Source organism: Molothrus ater, chromosome 10 (assembly GCF_012460135.2).
Source record: "Molothrus ater isolate BHLD 08-10-18 breed brown headed cowbird chromosome 10, BPBGC_Mater_1.1, whole genome shotgun sequence".
Lineage (NCBI taxonomy): Eukaryota > Metazoa > Chordata > Aves > Passeriformes > Icteridae > Molothrus > Molothrus ater.
In genome coordinates this window covers 4,262,993-4,284,562 of record NC_050487.2, presented here as the reverse complement: position 1 = coordinate 4,284,562, position 21,570 = coordinate 4,262,993, and the positions used below count along the sequence as shown (strand labels likewise).

Genomic DNA, 21,570 nt, shown 5'->3' with positions numbered 1-21,570 from the left:
CAGCAACAAAAGGATCAATCACTCACCAGCCCACAGACCTTAAGGGAAGATTCCTGCTCACTGTGGGAGCCCCAGTTTGGATGGAGAGCACTTGGTACAGGATGAGCTGAGATCCAGAGCTGTGGAAAACTACTGAGTAACTTGAACCTGGATGGTGGGCCCAGGAATGGGGATGGTGAGCTCAGGAATAAAAGGCTGAGAGAGTTTTATACCAAGATGCTATTTACTTTGAACAGTCATATTCAGCCACAGTATAACATGTCTAATCAATCCACATGGATACACCTACAACAGGTAATTAAAAAAATAATAAATGAAGACACTAATAAATTAAGTACATTTAACTTAGATGGGACAATGGTCTTTGTAACAGCAGTGGCAAAGGCTGGGTCTGCAGTCACTCCTCGAGGATGCAAATGCCAAGCAAGAAAATCCCTCTGGATTCCCCCTCCCCTCAGTCCTCATCCCACAAATGCTTGAGACCAGACCTGAACACTCCTGCTGGCCTCTGTCCATCCCACTGTCCCATGGCATCTCCACATTCCTCCATCCCCACAGCATGCAACACTTTCCTCTTGCTTTCACTGCTTCACTGCCTTGTTCCTTCCATTGCTACACAAACACTTTTCTATCTAACACAAACCAGAGTCCTCACAGCCATCAAAGCCACGTCCAACAGCACCTTGTGGCACTTAGCAAATGTCAGTCCTTCTGTGGAGGCAGCCAAAGGTGACAGCTGTACAAAAGAGAACAAGCTGCAAGCATTTCAGATTTAATACAGAAATTTAATAGAGTCCACAGACACTAACGCTCCATCTGGAATCCAGTGACTTTTACACCTTCATGAGAAGCAGAAGATGGATCCCACCCCGAGCTGAACTAGAAGATTAGGGATTTTCACAAGTCTTTGCATGACAAAAGCACAAGCAACACTGACTTTCAGAGGCTTGTTCTCCTACAGTGCTTAAATGCCTTGAAAACACCCACACCAGAGTGGAGAGTGTTTGCCATCCCATGCCTTACTTAACTCCTACTAAGGGATAAAGGAACTGGAGCTGTGATATGAGAACAGTGATTGAGTTCAGAGGACAAACCATGCACCCCCCTGCACCGATCCACAATCCACCAACACCTCCACAGAGACTCAGCTTGCCTGGAAAGCTGCTGCCTTGGCAGCTCCTGAGGAGCAGAGCTGTGCTGGGAGAGCTGCAGTGGCTGCTCAGAATGAGCTGGGAGTGAGGCAGCACGTGGCGTGTCCCTGTTTGTCTGAGGCAGCTGTGCCAGCAGGCTGATGTTACAGCAGCAGCAGCAGGACAGGCTGTGCTGCCAGCCCCACCAGCAGCAGGGCAGGGAGCCCTGGCACCCACTGCTGCCAGCCAGCTGCACCCCTGGAGGCTGCTGGGTTTCCCCCATTGGTGCTGATCATCCAGTCAAGATGTAAAAGGAGGTGGGACCGGCCTTCGGGGCAGGTGAAGGTGTCACTGTACAGGTACCATGGAACAAGAACCCCTCCATGATAGTGCAGCCAGCACTGCTCTTGTTGGGCTCTCTGAGCAGGTCCAGCTGGAACAGACTGACCCTCTCCCACACCTTTGGGAATGGATGTGATCCCTGGCTGCAGCCCCACCTGCCATTCTGGGGGGAAGGAGCCTCCTGGCTCTTTCCTTTGCCAGCTCCAGAGCCTCCTGTTCCTGCCTGTTTGTTGGTGTTGCCAGCAGAGATCCAGCTCTGCCCTGCATCACTCTGTGTGAGTGTCCTTCTCCTTGGGCAGCAGCAGGCTCGACCTGGCTGGAGAGCTGGTGGCTCTTTTGATCACCTCCATCCACCTGCCAAGAAAAGACATGAGAAATGTTTAACCCTCACTCACAGGGAACCTCGTGCTTTGTTATGAGCTGTACCCCTTTCCCAAACCTCCCAAAACAGCCATTTTCTTGCTTTTACAAGTCTTCTGGAGAATTAACTCTTCAAAGGGACACCTTGAGATATGGCAAATACCCTGCAGAATGTGGCTGCCTGTCCAAGTAATGAGTCCTCAGTGCTCTGAGCTCCAGAGAACTCTCACGAGAGCTCACTGTGCTCTCTCCTCAGTGTTATCAAGGGTGACAAGCTGATAATAATTACTGCTTTTCTTAACAATAAATTACTAAATAGGTAACAGCCTTGCTTCTGTGGAAGAAAGCAAAGCAACAGTGAAAAAAGCAAGACAAACCCACTGTGAATTGGACATTTTTGCCCTGAAATCCTTACCATGAGCCCAGTGCATTAAAGAGCACAACTTATGGCTGAGGTAGCTGATACCTCAGCTGTTCACAAGTGTGTGACACTCTCCCAGGGAAGGGGGACATGTGACACCTCAGTAAAACCACATTCCAAAACTACCACTCCAACCCTGCATGGCAGGGCCCAGGGCAGGGGTTCTCAACACAGCAGCAAAGTTTTGTGGTGCATTTCACACAGTTTGGACTCTGTGGAAGTTCCTAAGAGCAATTAATTGTAATTACAGAGGGTAATAATAAAATGCGATTACAGAGAAAGCAGACAAGTGAAAGGGAGCCCTGCACTTGTTGCTCTCAGCCTTGTGTTGTAACTTCTGCTCTCAGAGATGGAAGATAAAAACCAAAAAACTCTTTCCAGAACCTGGAAATCTGACTCCCAAGAGCTGGAGGAGCTGAGAGCCCACAGCCCTTCCCCTCCCACACTGGCTCCAAGGAAGCCCCAGACTCCTGGCACAAAGCAGAGCTCTCAGCTCCAGGTGTATCCCCAGCTCCCCCACACACAGGAAGGTTCTGTCAGAGGAGGGATCTCCAAATATCATTGGTGGGAAAAAGAAGGGAATGCTATTCCTGAGAATGAGCTGGAAGATCACTCAGACTAGGAGGAAAGAAAATGTGGCATTCACATTCTATGAACAGAGAGAGAGATAATTCTCTCACAGGATTTTTCCTGGAGAAGCACAGAGAGAAGAAGAGAAAACAATTCTTATCTCTACTTGCTGCTCTTCTTGTTTTTGCACATGTGGAATATGTTAGGAAGATTGTTTACCTGAAGGGATTTGGTAATTGGATTCTGGTGATGGTTGTTTATATTAATTAACCAATCACTCAAAGCTGTGTCCTGACTGTTGGGAGACAGCCCTGAGTTTTCTTTAGTGTTGTAATTACTAGCTATTGTATTGAATTTAGTAATTATTGTCTTAATTTATTTACAATAAAAATAATTGTAATTAATTTAGTATTTTCTTTAGTATGGTAATTTAGTATAGTATCTCTTTAATATAGTATAGTATAATGTAATATAATATAGTTTTGATAAAGCAATTGTTCAGCATTCTGAATCAATGGAGTCACATGCCAGTCATTCCCTGGTTAATATTAATTGGTTAATATTAATTACCCAATCACTCAAAGCTGTGTCCTGACTGTCAGGAGACAGTCAGGAGTTTTCTTTAGTATGTAATTTAGTATAGTATAGCATCTCTTTAATATAGTATAATGTAATATAGTTTTGATAAAGCAATTGTTCAGCATTCTGAATCAATGGAGTCACATGCCAATCACTCCCTACATTCCCTGATTACTATAAAAGAGGATGGAATGATCAACCACTGATTTAAGAGCAGGTTATAAACCAAGACAGAGAAAACAGAAAATTACCTCTCAAAGGTGTATTTGCTCTCAGCCCTGAAGAAATAGACGTGGGACTTGAACTGCAGCTTGAAGACATAATCCTTGTGAATGCCATCTGCCTCCACAGGGCTGCTGACCGTGTAGCCCAGCAGGGGGAGGCTGGCCAGGGGATAATCATCCTGCAAGAGCCCAAGAGCCCAGCCCTGAGTGCCAGGCACCCTGTGTGCCCCAGGGCAGGGCTGTGCACTCTTGCTCAGGAGACAACAGCAGAACTCTTCTGCAAGGCCACCAACAGTTTATAATTAAACCTTCCCCCAACTCTTTTCATTTTTTAATGGTTATTTGTTTCTGCTCCTCTGCCCAATGCCGCCTCCTGGGCTCCCTCTTCCTTCTTCTTCAAGAAGCCAGAATAACCCAGTTACTGCGTCATCACAACTTATTTGGTTAATAAGATGAAAAAATTGCACTGCACCATGGTTCATTATCAAGCAGGCACTGAATGCACCATGGGCAGAAAAATCCCTGGAGCCTGTCAGGCTGAGCTGAAGCCCAGCACAGAGAGAAGTGGGCAAAGAAGGCCCAAAGGCTGCTGTGTCCCTCACATCCCTCAGTCACTGCATGAGGTGACATTTCCCCCTCACCCACACAAGTTCAGCACCATCAGAACTGGAAATTCTGATTAAGTTCCACAGGAAATGTGTTGTCATCTTATCACAGGGGTTCCATACTGTTGTCTCTTTACCTCAAAAGTTTAATATCTTCTGGTGTTTCTCATAGGCAGCTCCTCTAGGCTCTGACTCTCTCTTCTTCACAAAGCAGCCACCTGACTCCAGTTCCCTTCCCAACCTGCCACCCCACCCTTTTATAGCACTCTTCTTCTCATTGGTCACAGCTGTGGCCTGTTAAAGTCAGGCCTGTTCCTAATCTTTATAATTGGCCCAGCTGCAACTCCTTAGGGGTAAGATTACTTTCTACATTATCTTTATTTTGTTATATTCTATCCCCCTACAGAAATGCCCACAGCATTTCAGAGACCAGCTTCATTATGAATTGCCTCCTCTTCCCCTTGGGCTCTCCCTCAAACAGCAGAGATTGAAAGCCCAGGATCCCCAGGTGCCCCCAGGACCCTGCCCTTCACCCCCTCACCTGGTGTGTCTTGTAGAAGAACAAGCAGAAGTTGGTGAAGACGACCCACAGTTTCTGCCAGCCATTGCTGTTCTTGAACTTCCTCAGCAAATACCCAGAGAGCTGGTTCTGGCACAGAAGGAAAAGAGAATTCCCTGAAATCACAGGCTGCCATCCTGCTGCAGCCCAACGCTGCTCCTGTCCCTTCACCAGGCATGGTGACAGCCACCAGGGTCCCTCCCTTCCAGCCACCCTTTCTGACATGCAGAAAAGCCACGTGGAACACACTGTGTGAGAAGGGAAATAAAGCAGGAGAGGACACAGAGGATTGCAGAGCTGGGAGATAACAACACCTGGCAGCTACACCAAGCAAAGCTGGCGTGGAAGGGGCTGCAGGGAGGGGAACACCACTGCCTTGGAGTCAGCCAGCAGCACAGGGAAGCCTCTGGCATGGAATGGCAGCATAGGAATTTTGTAATTTGAGAAAAAGACAGGATTTGTGGCAGATTTACAGAGAGAACCATTTTTTTGAGGCATAAACAGGAGAACCTGTCTTAACAAGGCAGTGGTACATGTCTGCCTCTGAGGATGAGGATCCTCACGTGAGCAGTTAGGAAGCAGGACATTTTCCTGGACATCCCATGGCTCCTCCCCACCAGCACAACATGTGAGAGGCATCTTTACCTGGATCATGCACAAGTAATCAGACAGGGAAAGGCTCTGGTTCCGGTACCAACAAACATGGGTGATTGTGTTGGGCCGTTGGGCCTGGCCCAGCAAATAGCGAGGAGGAAGCTCTGGAGAAACAGCAAGAGAGCAGAAAACTGAGCAGAGAAAGGAGGAGAGAAAGAGAAAAATAGAATGTTAGGGTGAAAGGAGTGATGCAAGAAAGGTGGCTGTCAAAGGAAAATGGATTGTGAAAAAGTGACGGTGTTAGAACATGGAACAGATCAGAGTGAGAGCGAGTGCAGGAACTCACACGTTCCATCCCAGAGCCTGCAGCAGGGTGGGCTTGTTATCCATGCACAGAACTGTCAGCTGGTGTCTTTGCCCAGCTGTCAGCAGGGAAAGGCCTGGCCCCTCCAACAGAAACCACAACAGCTCAAGTGCCCAGTGTCTGTACCTTGAGCCCAGGTCACATCTACAGCACTTCCTTACCAAGCTGATGCACACAGTCTCGACCAGAAAAACACAGGAGCTCCAGTGCCCAAACGTTTAACCCCCCTTAAACAAGTGTCTCAAGAGCAGAGCAGGACAGGCAGGCACAGACACAGCTGCAGTCCCCTGCCCCATTGCTTTTGTCAGGTTAGTGACCTCCTTTTTCTGTCCATGCTATTTAGGGTCCTTCCCATTTCTGGAAGTCTTCCCAGCCTCCAGGCAGGTGTCCTGCCCTGCCAAACTGCTGCCTAAAGTAAAACCAGAGTTGCTGCAAGCAGTGTAAGGAGTGCTGAGCTGATCAGCCTCGAAACCTGCAGGATTCAGTGCCCAAATGTGCCACCAGTGCTGCCTTGCACTGTGGGGAACAGCAAGACTGCAGGAACCAGTGGCTCACAGAACCCAAAAAGGTTTGGGTTGGAAGGGACCTTAGAGCTCATCTGGTTTCAACCCCTGCCATGGGCAGGGACCCCTTCCTCCAGACCAGGTTGCTCAGACTCCCATCCAACCTGGCCTTGAACACCTCCATAATGAACATCTCTGCTCAGCATGAAATGATGCTGCCATGAAAAGACACTTGGCTGCTCAGTCCTGCCAGGAAGGGAAGGGCAGAGAATTCCAACTGAACTCTCCTTAATTCTGGGTGCAGTACAGCAGCTAAGCAGAGCTCAGTACAGCAGTCAGTCTCTAAAGGAAAATATCATGGAGAGGGGACCATTATAATCATAGAACCACTAAGGCTGGAAAAGACCTCCAAAATCATCAAGTCCAACCTTTGACCTAATCCCACTTAACAATTTAGCAAAGGGCCACATCCACACATTCTCTGAACATTTCTGGGGATAGTGACCCTACCACTGCCCTGGGCAGCCTGTTCCAATGCTAACCACTCTTTTTGCTAAGAAATTCCTCCTGATTCCCAACTTGAGCCTCCACTGTGCAGCTTGAGGCCATTTCCCTCTTGTCCTGTCCTTGTTCCCCGGGAGCAGAGCCCAACTCCCACCTGGCTGCCCCCTCCTGTCAGGGAGTTGTGGAAAGCCAGAAGGTCCCCCCTGGAGATGCCATGGGACAGAGAGAGAGAGAAACAGCAAGCATTTCTCACAGCAGCTTGTGGAAAGTTTTAGGGAGCTAGAAAGATGTGATAACTTGTTCACTATAAACAATTTGCAAGTAGTGGTTTTTTTTCTACTTTATTTTTCTGTTCCTCTCAAAGACAGTGGATGAGAAAGATGTTTCTGTTAGTCAGCCAATAGAACAGAATCTATCGTACCACTCTATAAAAACCACGCAGTTCTTTTGAATAAAGCCTTCTTTGCCTTTTCTAAAAAAAACCCCAAAAATAAAACCAAAAAAACCCACAAAAAACACCCCCTGAGCCTCCTTTTCTCCATGTTGAGCCCCTCCAGCTGCTCCTGGTGCTCCAGACCCTCCCCCAGTTCCACTGTCATTCTCTGGACACGCTCCAGCCCATCAAGGTCCTTCTTGTCATGAGGGTCCCAAAACCCCTGGATTTGAGGTGCACCAGCAGTGCCCAGCAGTGCAGCAGCAGTGCCAGTGCCCAGCAGTGCAGCAGCAGTGCCAGTGCCCAGTCCTCCAGCAAAGCAGGGCGACACCCAAAGGAGAATTCAGCCCCAGCATATCCTGGCTTTCCTTTAACCCTTCCCCGCTTTGTTCCTGCTGCCCAAGCAAAGCCCTGCTGCACGGAGAGCAGACACACAGACAGCCAGACAGGGGACAGCATGCAGAGGGGGTGGGTGGCCACGCTCTCCCTGGGCACAGCAGCTGTGCCAGGCTCAGAGGGGGCAGGAGGGGCCAGGGCTGGCCCGGGTACCTCGACGGCCGCGCTGTGGTCGGCCATGGAGACGCTGGTGCTGCGGTACCAGCACACGTGCACCGTGGTGTTGGCACGGGGCTGGCTCTGCCTGTCCAGGGAGCTACGGGAGGAGTGAATGTCATCTTCTGACTCCTGCTCTACTGACACCTCATCAGAGGATCCTGGGGGACGAGAACGGGGTAGTGCTTTAAGTGAACTGTGCAATAGAAAAGGAAGAGAAGCTGGGATGCCTGAGAAAGGAGGTTTTCTCTTGCCATGGCCATGTTTAAGAATGTCACACTGAACTGGTTACACAGCTCCTGCACCACTCTGAGCACGTCAGTCTGGGTTTCATTACTCAGTTCTGCCTGGGCCAGCTGGCTCACAGGATCAAAGGATGGTCTGGGTTGGAAGGGACCTTAAAGCTCATCATTCCAACCCCCTGCCACGGGCAGGGACACCTTCCACTAGAATAAAATCACAGAGTGGTTTGAGTCAGTGCTGTGACAGTTCTGCTCCTTGAGTCAAGGAACAGAACAGAGGTCTCCAAGAAAAAATACTCCATGTTTCAGTACAGCCATAACACCACCAGACAGGCACAGGAATACTGGGCTGTAAATGCTGACCTCCAGTGACTCTACATTTTGGACAAAAAAACTCACCACTTAGTTAAAGTGAGAAAAATCTATGTGAGGGCTTTTAGGATTCTATAAAATCCCTTTATAAGGGACCTTATAAAATTAACAACTCTGCAATGGGAGCATCTCTGCTGCATTTAAAGCTATCTTGAACATCAGTCTAGGAAGACAAGGATATCTCTTTTGATTAAAGCCAAAGCCCAATTAATTCTCCATCATCATATGAACTATAAAAATATGTCATTTATGTCATCAGACTCACAAAAGGCAAAGCAGAAAGGACAGGACATCTGCTGCTTTCAGGGGGGCAGGGAACAGCACTCACTGTTGGAGCGGTTGCAGACGGAGTTTTCCAGAAGCATCTCAGATTTCTCTGTGGATTTCTTGGCCATCTCAATGGCCACATTCAGATCTTCCATCCACTTGCCCATCTCCAGGCGGGTGCTGCAAGGGAAGCAGGGGCAATGGGCATCTGCCAGCCCAGGGCTGTGCCCAGGGCTGAAGGCACAGGTCACTGCCCAAAACAAGGCACAGAATCATTCCACTAGGTAAATAAAACCAAAATTAGAATTCCTCCAAAGCAGGAGCTTTCCAGAGGGGAAACTGACCTCATACAGCCTCCACCTCTATAGTCAAGCCTTGAAACAAGATTAAATTAACAATTAAACACCTGGACTCTACAGCAAATAAAACGAACAGACAGCTGGCAGGGGTCAGGAGAGGAATTCTGGAACATTCTGGGGCATATGAGCCATGACTTTTTTGAAGGATAAACGGCAGCCTGAAGCACAGCCCATCTTTTAAAGAGCACCTGACATCTCAAGCAAGTAAAACCCAGAGTGCAGGAAGAGGAAACCTCCTTCCCCCTTCCCAGGATCCTACAATGTGAGACCTTCCCAGCCCTTCAAGGTGTATCTGTATCCACAGGGATGCAACAGTGGCAGGTTTGGCTTTAGACATAGCTACAACATTTCTTTTTTTGTAACCACCCCTTTTTTTCTGAAAGTTTTTAATTTAGACTGAAAATTCCACACGTGGTCTAAGCCTAGCAGCAATTTTTATTTTTGATAGGTAACCTTTGAGCTATTTTAAAGTCATGACAAGGTAAAAATTCTATTTATTTTTCTAAATTTAGGAATCTTTCAAGCACTCACGGCTGCTGAGAAATGGTTGATCTTAAAAAAAAATAATAAATTCCATTCTCAGGTGTTAGGTTTGAATTTAAAAAAATATATCTGCATACCAAACATATTGGCTCCTGTGCCACTACACACCTGATTTATAAATATAGTGTAGTGGTTATTTGTCAAGAACAGGTCAGCAAGCAGTAAAACCCCTGTGATTTAAGGTTGAGATTTAGCGCTCCCACCCTGCATTGTTGGCATTCCTGATTCCAGCTGGGTTTTCACAGCAGACTTGCAGAGAGACAAAAACTCCTAAAGCTGATCCTGACACCAGGTGTAGGAGCCACCCTAATTACAAAAAGGCACCAAACTCACTGCACAGGGATAATTGAGGCTGAAAAAGGATTGTTTTCATTTCCAAGTCAGCCTTTAATTTTTCCCCAGCTTCCTCCATGAGATTCTGCAGGAACTGTCCCCTCCTCACAGCAATTCATATGTTCTGAATTGTCATTCTTTGGATCTCTAAAACATTTGTATGTTTAGATTTTTGTTTTCTGAAGTGGTTTGAAGGATGACACTGGCAATTCCCAAATAAACAAACACAATGGCAAACTTATTGCTGCTGTTTGTGTTTTGGGTCAGACAGAAACACAGAATCACAGAATCACAGGATGGTTTGGGTGGGAAGGGACCTTCAAGCCCATCTCATCCCACTCCAGCAGGGCAGGGACACCTCCCACTGTCCCAGGCTGCTCCAAGCCCAGTCCAGCCTGGCCTTGGGCACTCCAAGGGATCCAGGGGCAGCCACAGCTGCTCTGGACACCCTGTGCCAGGGCCTCAGCACACTCACAGGGAAGGATTTCTCACCAATATCCCATCTAACCCTTCCCTCTGGCAGTGGGGAGCCATTCCCCCTTGTCCTGTCCCTACAGGCCCCTGTCCAAAGCCTTTTTCCATCTTCCTTGTCAGCTCCTTCAGGCACTGCAAGGCCACAATTTGGTCACCCCAGAGCTTCTCCTCTCCAGGAGAAGGAGAGGAGAACAAGCCCAGCTGTGCCAGCCTTTCCTCCCAGCAGAGCTGCTCCATCCCTCTGCTCACCCTGGTGCCTCCTCTGGACTCTCTCCAGCAGCTCCAGGTCCTTCCTGTGCTGGGCCCCAGGGCTGGGGCAGCTCTGCAGGTGGGGTCTCACCTCAGCAGGGCAGAGGGGCACAATCCCAACCCCTTTCCTGCTGCCCACCCTGGGATCAGCCCAGGATAAACTAACTGCTGCTTCTCAAAATCCAACACTGAAAAAGGAGCTGTGAAGAGTCCTGGGCTTATTTTGAAGTCCAGAGGGTGCATGAAACACCCCTCTGGCTGTGCACCACTTGAGCAGTAACTTTCTGGAGAAGGAATGCATCAAAGCCACAGGAAAAGCAGGATTACCTGGCTGCCACCACTATGGTTTTCTGTGCAGAATAGATTGTGAAGCAGTGTGGGACAGACCATTCATTCTCACTCTCCTCCACCTGCAGGAAAAGAAAAGATTTTTCTCATCAGTGCTCAGTCACCAATAAACACTAAAACTGTCCTGTGCTGGCTGGGACTGGAGTCAAACAGGATTCCAGCCTGGCTGCAGGAGTGCAGAACAGCAACTCTCTGATGAATACCAGCTACTTTCAAGTCTATTTTGGCTCTCTATGGAAATCTATGGTGTGTTTCTACTGCAGGGGCACAGCAGCACTTCCAGCAGGGCAGGGAAAGGAAGGGTTGGAGCAGATTTGGCTCATTACTCACCGGGGGGTCAAGCACTATCAGCTGCAAACCAAAGACAGAAAGAACAATCCTGTTAGAAAAGGTGTGGGGAGGCAGGAGCATTGACTACATGCCCAGGTGTGTGCAGGGGGACAAAACACCAGAGTAAATAAATCCCTATTTCCAGATCAGCCTCTCACAGCAGTGTGAAAATGAATGGGCAAAAGAGTGTGCTCCAGCTGTTTGGCTAACGTGGAAGGAACAGACTGATCACCTGCAGATAAAGAAAGCTCTGTTTGACACATATCAGGGTCCAGTTGCTGCTGAGACCTGCCTTGGAGCAGTTTGTGGCTTTGGTCCTCGTGCCCTGAAGGATTTCCTCAGCCTGCCTTAGGCAAAGCCACTTCCTTAACCCTGTGGTGCAACATGGAACCACTTACCAACATGCCATGCAGAGAGAGGTGTCCGTGGATTTTGAACTGATTTGTCCCTGTGACCCCTTTGCTTGTGTACAGTAACATATCTGAGAACTGGAAAGGCAGGAAGAGAACAATCAGTGCTCTGAAAGCAGCAGGCAGGGCCAAGGACATCTCCTTGAAAATCTTTTTTGACATCTCCTTGAAAATCTGTTGTTTAAAGGCCACTGTAGATGCATGAAAAATGCCATTTCTCAGCCAGTTTGGCCAACTACCCTTCCAACCTCTCTTTTGTTTACTCATAAAAGAGGAAATTAATTTTTTAAATTCAGTTAAAACTCTGTGCCATTAAAGAACCAAGTTGACCAGAGAGTAGTACCACAACCACACCCTCTAAAAACATTGCTTAGCATGAGTTTTCAGTCTCAGGTGCTGATTTTAAGCACAAGTACATAAAAACACACTTCCCCAACAACTTTATCTTGAAGACTTTGGGTTTATAAAAGTCAGGAGCAACACCCACCAGAAAGAACATCCTCTGCTGTAAACCCTTCTTAGTGAGCTTGTACAAGCAACCTTCCCGGATAAACTCCTGCAGTGGAAAAGGAAAAGTTAAACCATATTTGATCTTTCCTGACTTGAGGGAATTTTATTTTCATCCCAGAGTACACAGCTGTTGATTGATGCCCAGCAATGACCACTAACAGATTTCTTGGAGTCAATGACACCTTGCTTCCTTTTTTGTGACATGAATCAGCTCCTTGCTGCAGCAGCATTTAAATCAGTGAAGGAAGAGAGGGGAAAGGAGCAGAATTCCTGTTGGACACCAGCAGTTCACCTATCACACTTACATCCCACTGCAGTGACTGCCAGAGCATCCCCAAAGCCCATGCAATGCTCCTGTATTTATATCAAAAACAAAGAAACAAAAAAACCAGGCAGGAACTGCACAAACTCCTGTAATACAGAGGCACCCAGACCAGTTCAGCCCAGTGCTGTGCTCTCACCACCCCTGTGCTCTCTTGAGTTTGCACCAGGCAGACAAAAGCAGAGCTGGGAGTGCATTTCCAGTAGGACACACCCCAGCACACCCAGTATCTGTACTGGGAACACAAAACTGAGCCAGAGTTTAAGCAGAATCTTTCTGATCTATTCCTCAGAATATCAGCAAGGTGATGATCCCATCATCCATGGCATTCACTAAGGGACAGTTACATGAAGTGACACAGACCAGAGGGGCAGTGATGGCAAATCCACTCTTCAAAGGCACTTCCTTGGAGATAAAACCAGCAAAGGCTCTAAAAACTAAGCAGAGGCACTTACCCTGCCAGGTGCTGTGAGATTGTCTACCCCAATGAGGTCATGCTGCAGCTCTGTAAGCTTCTGGAAGTTTTCCAGGCGGATGAGGCTGTGCTGCAGCTGTGAGGTCATTTCTGTGACTTCCTTCAGGGCATCTGTGTGGAGAACAGCACCAATGGGACCAGAGTAGAGCAACCCAGGCCACCCATCTCACCCCTGGGAAACTGAATCTGAAATTAAGATCTGAAATTTACAGCCAATTCTGGAACAGAATGGTTCATATGGAAGGGACCTACAATGACCACCCAGTCCAAATGCCAATTTAAGTGTATTTTAGAGAAGAGTAAAAAGAGCAAGCAACTTCACAGCATTTCCCATGCTTCTGTAGATCATTGTGTATCTGAGATTTTGCTTAAACAAAAAATATTCACTATGTAGCTGAAAGTAAATGAAAAAATCAAACCAAACTATTTCTGCCAAAGATTACTTTGTCATGAATGGACTTTACTACACACACTTCTGATGCTGCAAAACAAGCATTTTTTGGTCACATTTTTACATCTAAATGACAAAAAGGTTGTAAAAAAACCTCCTCTTTTTTTTCCTGCTAGAAGACAAGTAAAGGACTAATTTTCCAGCTTTGGGATCCATCGTGAGAAAACAACTTCCTGGAATGCCAGGAAAAAGAGGCACTTACATTGATTTTGTGGACATAACTGAAAGTAAGTGAACCAAGTGTTCAAGGCCAGGCTGGACAGGGCTCTGAGCATCCTGATCTAGCAAAATTATCCCTGTCCATAGTGGAAAGGGAATGAGCTGACTTTTAAGCTCCCTTTCAACTCAAACCATTCTGAGATTCTATGAGTGTGTAATTCTTGTGTTCCCAGGGCACAGGCAGGGTTTAGGGTGTCCATGGGGAGGGTGCTGCCAGCAGGACAGGGCTGGGCTGTAGGAGCCAGGGGGGTGGGATGGTCGGAGAGCAGAGATCTCTGCAGCCAGGGCAGGAACTTGGGGTTCATTGCAAAGGGCCTGGGTGCAGGGCCCTGCTGGGAGCTGCCAGGCACAGCTGGAGCAGGACTGAGAGAAGAGAGGGGGAGAGAGGATGAGAGGGGAAGAGAGTAAAAGCATAAGAGAGTAAAAGGGTAAGAGAGTGAGGTTCCCATTAGAATACAATAAATCTTCTGCGCTGAATATTCTGATTCTCACTAACCAATCTAGTACAAGATACAAATCCTATAGCATTTCCATACAGCCTATAAGAATCACTGCATTACCACACTGGGTTACATTTTAAACCCTAAAAACTCCTCTTTGGGCCCCTTCTGCCAAGCTGGCAGGGTCTGCTCTGACCCTTGGAGCTGCCTGCAAGCAGAGGGTGTTGTTCCATCAAAAGGGGATCACCTTCAGCTGCCACAGCCATTGTTTTCTCAGTTGTTCAGTAACTAAGGTATCTCAAAGCTTGCTTTCATTTCAATCTCGCTTAGTTTCCATATTCTCAAAATCTTTTGCCAGCCAATCATATTTGTAAGGCTCTCCTGTTTCATCTTGCCCACACTGGGCGCTCACTCACTGCGGCAGTCGGCGAAGTCCCGGTGCTCTGCTGTGTAGTGCTTGCACAGCCTCCCCAGGATCAGCTTGTAGTGCATCAGTCTCTGGATGGGTTTGAGCAGAAAGGTGTTGAGGGGCAGGTAGCAAACCTTCTGCAGCTCAAACTCCTTATAAACCATCTCCAGCTTCTTGAGGCGTTTGGTTGCTTTCTCCAGTTCCGTCAGGACCTCGTCGTGTTTCTGCAGGTAACCGGTGAACTCCTGTGGAAATGGACAAAAAGTGACTTGGATCAAAGGAGAACAGCCTTTCACCATTAAAGGAAAGTGGCAGGCAGCTCCCAGTCAAGGTCAAAATAGGTGTTTGTATGGCATTGTACCTGTGCCTGCTGGGAATACCAAATGCTGGTGGAAACAGCAGTCCCACACTCCTGCACTCCCATTCAAGCCACTGGTTTTAATTAAATAATTACTCCATTACTGCAGCACTAATGTAACTGTCCCACATAGGCACTCTGCACCAAATAAAGCTGATTTCATTTCAGAAGAAATTATTCTGCCTTGTGAATCAAGGTCTCAGTAGGGGAGCTAAATAAATAATTTTTCTTTGTTTTCTGCTCAATAACCAACAAACACCTTTTCTCAAGGTAAATGTAGGTGGCTAAATAAGCAACAGTGATACAAAACCTTCCTGCAATTATTTTACCATGCTTTTTTTAAAATTGTTTCTCAACAGTAACTGTTTGCAAGTTATTCAAGATTGACTGAAAAAGAAAAGGTTTAGATGAGATATTGGAAAGAAATTCTTCACTGTGAGGGTGGTGTCAGATACTAGAATCTGATAGTTCATGGCTAAAACTTTGTTAGGAACATTTTTCCTGGTGTGTAAAGAAGCTACAGTCACAGAAGCCCAGCCCTCCCTGAAGATGCCTGACTGGAACTTTGGACTGAGAGTTAAGATGCCTTGTTAAGATAAAGGGAACACTATTATTCAATAATCACGGGCCTAGGGAGAATAAACAAGGCAGAGAGAAAAAATACATGCTCAAGAAAGCCAAACCCAGCAGAAAATCATTCCAGTCTGGTTTGGGTGGGGGAGGCCATAGCCCAATAGGCCAGGTTTGCAGAGAACCCCCAAAAAAAGGGGAGAGGAGGAGAGTTTTGGGTGCTTAGCAAAACCTCTGGTCAGAGGCAGTGAACACCCATCTTCCCCCAGACCAACTGGATCAGTTGTAAAACCCCCAACCCCAGGATGGCCACATCCATGGGACATGCACGTGGGAGGCAGCTGAGGGGGGGTCATAATCCATCAAAGACCCCCCCAAAGTGCTCCCCAGACTCATTCCTGTGGCCTTGCACCACAGGACTGCACAGGACTGCACAGGATTCAGTCTGCTGCAACAGACTGTGTAAGACTGGCCCCCCTCCAGGGGAGGTACCTGAGCATTCCACCTGGCCTGAGCACATTTTAATCCCTTGGAATCTATGTTTTGTGGGGGACCCTCACCACCAAGAAGACCAGCTGGACAGGATCATCAGGACACTGGTGGGATGTAGAGTGGTGATATTTCCTTTAATCTGTCTCTGTCCCTGTCTTTCTGTTCCCCCTCCTCTTTTCTATTTCTTTCTCTTCCCTCTCTCTCTGATATTTACTATTAAATAAAGCCCATACTATTGACTTTGGCATATGGTCTCATTTGCATTTTTTTTTGCAGTTCTAATAATTTTAAGAACCAGACCATAACAGGTGGTGAGGGCCTGGCACAGGGTGCCCAGAGAAGCTGTGCCTGCCCCTGGATCCCTGGAAGTGTCCCAGGCCAGGCTGGCCAGGGCTTGAAGCAGCCTGGGATAGGGGAAGGTGTCCCTGCCTTGGGTGGGGGTGGAATGAAATGGGCTTTAAGGCCACTTCTAACCCAAACCCTCCTGGGATTCTGTGATGAATGGAAATATTAACCTTGAGCTCCGATCCTTGACAAAACAAAACAAAACAGAACATCTCAATAATCCCCAAATTCCAGGTCTTGCATCCTGTGTTACCTTGAGAGCGTGCATGTTCCTGAGCATGACATCCCCGATGCGCTGGAAATCCCCCTTCACGTGGGCATTGCTTCTGCCTTCCCTGGAACACACATGAGGAGCAAAGAAAAAGGCAACATGCATGGGGAATCAAGAAATTTCTGTTTTCTCCCTCCATCTTCCCTTGTAATTCACAAAAATCTTTAGGCATTTGATATTCTGATTTCAATGTTCAGATTGAAAACTTGGTACGTTAAATATGGATGCTGCACAAAACAGCAAACACAAAAACATGCTTAAAAAACTGAGAAAGGACTAGAAAGGAACTGGAGTGAAAGTCTATTTGAAAGCTTTATGTTTCATAAATGTCATAACACGACCCCACCTGATTTTGTGAATTTATTTCTGTTCATACTTTGTTTATGTTGATCACGTCCTTTTGAAAGGGAGTTATATTGTAATATATAACATGGCAGGTCAGGAGAAAATAATATAAAGTTTAAAAGACTAAAAACATCATCTATGAAATAAACTGCATTGCAAGAACCAAACTCCCACTTTAATCACAAAAATGTTTCCTAGATTTTCACCTGGAGATTTCATTAAAGGTGGGGAAAAAACACATGCATCATCTTTTTGATCTTGTGCTCCTTCTTTTTTCTAAGGCTTTATAAGCACTATCAGGTTATATCAACAATTGATGATCTTAAACGTGTTTTCCAAGCTAAATGATTCTGTGATTACAAAACCCTCAGTCTGGTGCACAAGTCATACAGCTACAAGATATTATATACAAAGCAAAGACTGGAAAATGGCCTTTGTGCAACACAGTCCCATACTTTTTTCACAGCTTTAATTTCATAAAAGATTTCTCCTTGCTTCTATTGATGCGGAAATACCAACTGCAGTGTGGTTTTGATGTGAGGATGTATAAAAAGGTCCCCCTGGTCACTTACCAGAGGGAGAGCCTCTGTTCAATCTCCTTCAGAAAGCCTCTGTGGAACTCATAGATGGGGTCTATGTTGGAGAAGAGCAGGGTCATCAGGCCCTCGGGCATGGCGTTCTCCTTGATCACAGCACTGCGGAACCACTGCCAGAAAGCCACAAAGTCTCATCAATGTCTCTGCTTCAGAAATTCATGGTTAGCATGAAAGTTCCTGCTCCTGCAGTGATGGGGGAGGAGAGGGTATGCACAGGGAAAAAGCAGGAAGGAAGAAGTAATACTTAGGGAAGACGTAATTTGTGAAAAATGAAAAGATGGGTTTTTTTTTTTTTCCTTGCCAAATATGAGGAAGATGAGGCCCATGGCTGGCTGTGGGCACAAGCTGGTTTCTGAATGCAATGATGGGATGGTTGGGGACAGCTGAGTGACAGTCAGTTACCCAGGGGCTGCCCCAGCTGCTGCCACTTCCACGCAGATAAAACTGCTCTCATAGGCCTGGAGCCTGTGCCAGTCACTCAGCTGAAGACATCTCATTGAGGTCACATTCCACACCTTTAGTGCTTCTGGCAGGGATGGGGACATTACAAAAATCCTCTGAGATTTTTCCCCCTTCTTTTAGGAGAAGTGCTGGGAAGCCTGTAGGAGGAATTGGAGTGAGATGGTGCTCAATGAGCTTGCAGAGAACACCTCCACTGAGGCCACGCAGCATTGAGGGACTCAAGTTTTCTTAAATGAAATTAAAACAACAGCTTATAGAAAGGCAACAGTCACAGTGCTCAGACATGGAGCTCATGAACAAAAAAAGCCTTTTAGAAGCACATGAACTAGAAGTTCATGCTGCCCTCCAAACTGGGACTCACTTGTCTATTCTGGGTGAAAGGAGGAGGAAGAAACAGAAGCAACAAAACAAGAAGAAACTCTTCAAACCCCCATGGGTTCGATGCGCTTTGCAACTGCCATCTGCTCACAGATCCAAAGGCACAAGGCTAAAAGCTTTCAAGGCTAAAAGCTTCCCAAGGAAAACCACAGAGAAGACAGCCAGGTTATAAGCAGAGCTGGCAGATATCACTGAAACAGAATGTTGTGCAGTTGTAACACAAAATCAGAGTTAGCCTGAAAACACAGATTACTAAAAATCATGTAATATGAACAAGGTAAGGGACTCCTGCAAAATGTTTTTAGGCTTTCCTTGTTCACAGTTTTCAGAGCAAAAGTTTGCCTAGGTCATCAGGATGGCACAGGATGCAGCTGCTGGAAGTCCAGGGAAGGTATCTGCTCCCCCACAAAAGGAGCTATGCAACAAGGAAGGGGACAGCTACTTGGATCATGGTTTATGCTACATTACAAGAAGAAATTCCAAGTTTTTCCAACCTAACAACCACCAATCTGTCATAAAAAGGGAAAAGAAATAAAGTAGAAGGCACTTACCACTGTAATGACCTCCAGGTCCTTTAAATAGGTGCGTTCTGTGGCGAGGATCTCCTTTGCTATGAAGTATGCCTTGTCAGTGGGGCAGCGCTGGAAGGACACACAGACACCAGTGAGTACTGCAACACAAACCTCCATTTCCTCCTGGGCATCAGCTCCAACCTCACATCCACTTCCCTTTGCTGTGTGCAAATGGAGCAGCTCGTTACTAACAGGACATCTCTTTGTTCAGTATCATACTCCCAAACGCTGACTTTACTATAAAATATTCTTTCTATTGTTAGAGTATTAAAAAATAATGCCAATTATATGTCAATTATCTTAGAATCATAGATGGTTGAGGTTAGATGGGACCTTCAAGCTGATATCATTCCAGTCCCCTGCCATGGGCAGGGACACCTTCCACTACACCAGGGTGCTCCAAGCCCTGTCCAACCTGGCCTTGGACATTTCCATTACAGGAACTTCCATCTCAAATCAAGGGAGCACTTTACAAAAATATGGAAACACTTAATCTAAGATACCAAGATTTTAAACACTTCTCTAACCACCAAACACAGCCCAACAGATTTGCAAGCAGTCCTTTTCCAAAACTGTTTATTTCCACTTACAGCTTTTACTCAAACTACTCCTTTGAAGACCACATTAATTAGCTAAGAAAAAAAGAAAATCAAACCACAGCAGTTGCTGGCTGCATGATTGCTCTGGGTTGCTCTTTAAAGAGAAGACAGAATGGATATGGAAAAACAAAGGAATGAAATGGTGGCAAGAGATGCTGTGCAGTTACAACACAAAATCAGTTAGCCTGAAAACATGTACTACTAAAAATCATGGAATATTAAGGAATTAGTCACTCTTTAAGGCAAGGGAGTGCTTTGACTCCTTAGCTCACTATGCTGTGCTGTTCTGTGCCAAATGCCACTGAGTTATGTCAAAACTTGGTCTCCTCCATCTCTGCCTCTCCTGAGGGAAAAACTGCTTTGAAAATTCTTTCTTCTGTTTCCTTGTATGTTCTCAGCTAATTAAAAATTCTCTTTATAGAGTCACTTTGAGATGCCTCCAGTGCTGTCAGCACAGCCACTGAGTGTTTCCCAATCCTCCAGCTCAGTGTTACCTATGGAGGAGACATTCTCCTGCTTGCTCAGTAACCTCTGCATTCAGTCCACAGAATCCCTAGAGGAGTGTCTCCTCAAATAATTAATTTTTAGACACTGTCTAGTCTCTTTTCAGGTTATTTTATTCTAGTTATTGTAGTTCCACATGTCAGCCCCCTCCCTGGAGGAAGCAGAGGACATAATCCTACTCACCCTACAACCATTCCCATCAATCTACCTGTCTCATGCTGTCAGGCAAAGTCCTACCTAATCCTGGATTTTTTCCCTGGCCTATTTACCTGACTGCAGCCTCATTTGCTGTGGAACCTCAGTGGGCATCCTCCATAAGCAGCCTCTTCCCAAAGGAAACATCATCATTTTCCTGGCCTCAGGTGGCACAGTTTCACCATCTCACTTCTCAGTCTCAGTTCCTTACAGACAGGAGAGTTTCTGCTGTCAGGGATGTTTTCACACAGCTCTGGGTACATCCCCTTCTGGACTATGTACAGGATCTTACTGCACTTCTTACAAATCTTACAGAGCCTGCAGGTGTGTGAAATGGGAGCATGACTTCTACACAGGCAGGTAGTGATGGGGGAACTTCTTTAAAAACTAAAACCACACCATGGTCATAACCTGTCACTTCTCACAGCCTGCATGGATCATGTTTTTCTCCACCTCTGAACACTTCTGCAGGTTTCTGCTTCATTCTCCAGCTGACTCTGTGCTCATCTGGGGCACAAGAGGGCTTTTATTTTTCCCAGGCACCTTCTCTTCCTTTCTCCCCCTGCAGCACATCAGCCCTTTCTGTTTATTCTCAGAAGTTCCTGCTCTTTCCAAATTGCTCCCTAGTGGAATTCAGTGCCCTTAACTTGCTTTCCTTTCAGTTTTGCAGGAGTCCTAAGTGCATCCCTTGTGCTGAGTGCTGGCAGCAGCGCTGGGCAGACCCTGCACCAGAGGAGTGGAAAGGCAGTCACAGTGCACAGGGGCCCTGCCAAACACCTTCACCACTGCTCAGGCTCTGCAAGGGGAAAGAAAATCAGCTTATGCCTCAAAAGCCAAACACAAGAGCTCTCTGAGGTGGCAGTCTCCTTCTGGAGTCCAAAGAAAATGTTTCTACAACCACAGCAGGCATCCAGGCAAAGATCCTTACTTGGAAAAACTGATGTTTCACCATATAATGTACAAACAATCCCACCTGGAAACCTTCAGCACTCACCAGATACAGCAGCCCCAGCTTGTGGGGAGGGAAGAGCTCTACTCTGAACTTGTAATGGCCAAAAATGTTTAACTTTTCACTTCAAACATCAGGCTTCAGAAATGTTAAAAATAACTCTGAGTGGGGGAACTCCCCCAAAAAGCCCAGTTTCAATGTCCCTTTTTAAGTGAGTTGCTACAACCAACCTCCTTTAGAAAAGGAACAGGGAGAAATCTACCAGTGAGATGAAGAAAAGCACAGTGATTTTAAAAGAAAAAAAAAACCCCTCATCTTTCTCAAGGTATCAGTACTGGACCAGCAGCACCATGGCAGCAAAGAGCATTCAGCACACATTGTGAGGGCTGGAGAGTTTGCAGAACCTGCCCTGATTAACCAGGTAGAACTACAACAGTATCA

The 21,570-nt window shown here is 46.6% G+C and overlaps 1 protein-coding gene across 1 annotated transcript in view; it reads right to left on the bottom strand.

Annotated features, from left to right (window-relative positions):
- Nucleotides 1-204: 204 nt before the first annotated feature.
- FARP2 (FERM, ARH/RhoGEF and pleckstrin domain protein 2) overlaps nucleotides 205-21,570 on the bottom strand; it is a 73,181-nt gene continuing 51,815 nt past the window's right edge. The window contains exons 15-27 of the mRNA XM_036389207.2: nucleotides 18,862-18,951; nucleotides 17,447-17,580; nucleotides 16,512-16,593; nucleotides 14,501-14,738; nucleotides 12,955-13,085; nucleotides 12,155-12,223; nucleotides 11,656-11,745; nucleotides 10,907-10,989; nucleotides 8,683-8,801; nucleotides 7,738-7,901; nucleotides 4,773-4,880; nucleotides 3,654-3,805; nucleotides 205-1,826 (exon numbers count right to left, since the gene is read on the bottom strand). Coding sequence (XP_036245100.1) covers nucleotides 1,739-1,826; nucleotides 3,654-3,805; nucleotides 4,773-4,880; nucleotides 7,738-7,901; nucleotides 8,683-8,801; nucleotides 10,907-10,989; nucleotides 11,656-11,745; nucleotides 12,155-12,223; nucleotides 12,955-13,085; nucleotides 14,501-14,738; nucleotides 16,512-16,593; nucleotides 17,447-17,580; nucleotides 18,862-18,951 — 1,548 coding nt within the window. The 3' untranslated portion in view covers nucleotides 205-1,738. The remainder of the gene's footprint in view (nucleotides 1,827-3,653; nucleotides 3,806-4,772; nucleotides 4,881-7,737; nucleotides 7,902-8,682; nucleotides 8,802-10,906; nucleotides 10,990-11,655; nucleotides 11,746-12,154; nucleotides 12,224-12,954; nucleotides 13,086-14,500; nucleotides 14,739-16,511; nucleotides 16,594-17,446; nucleotides 17,581-18,861; nucleotides 18,952-21,570) is intronic.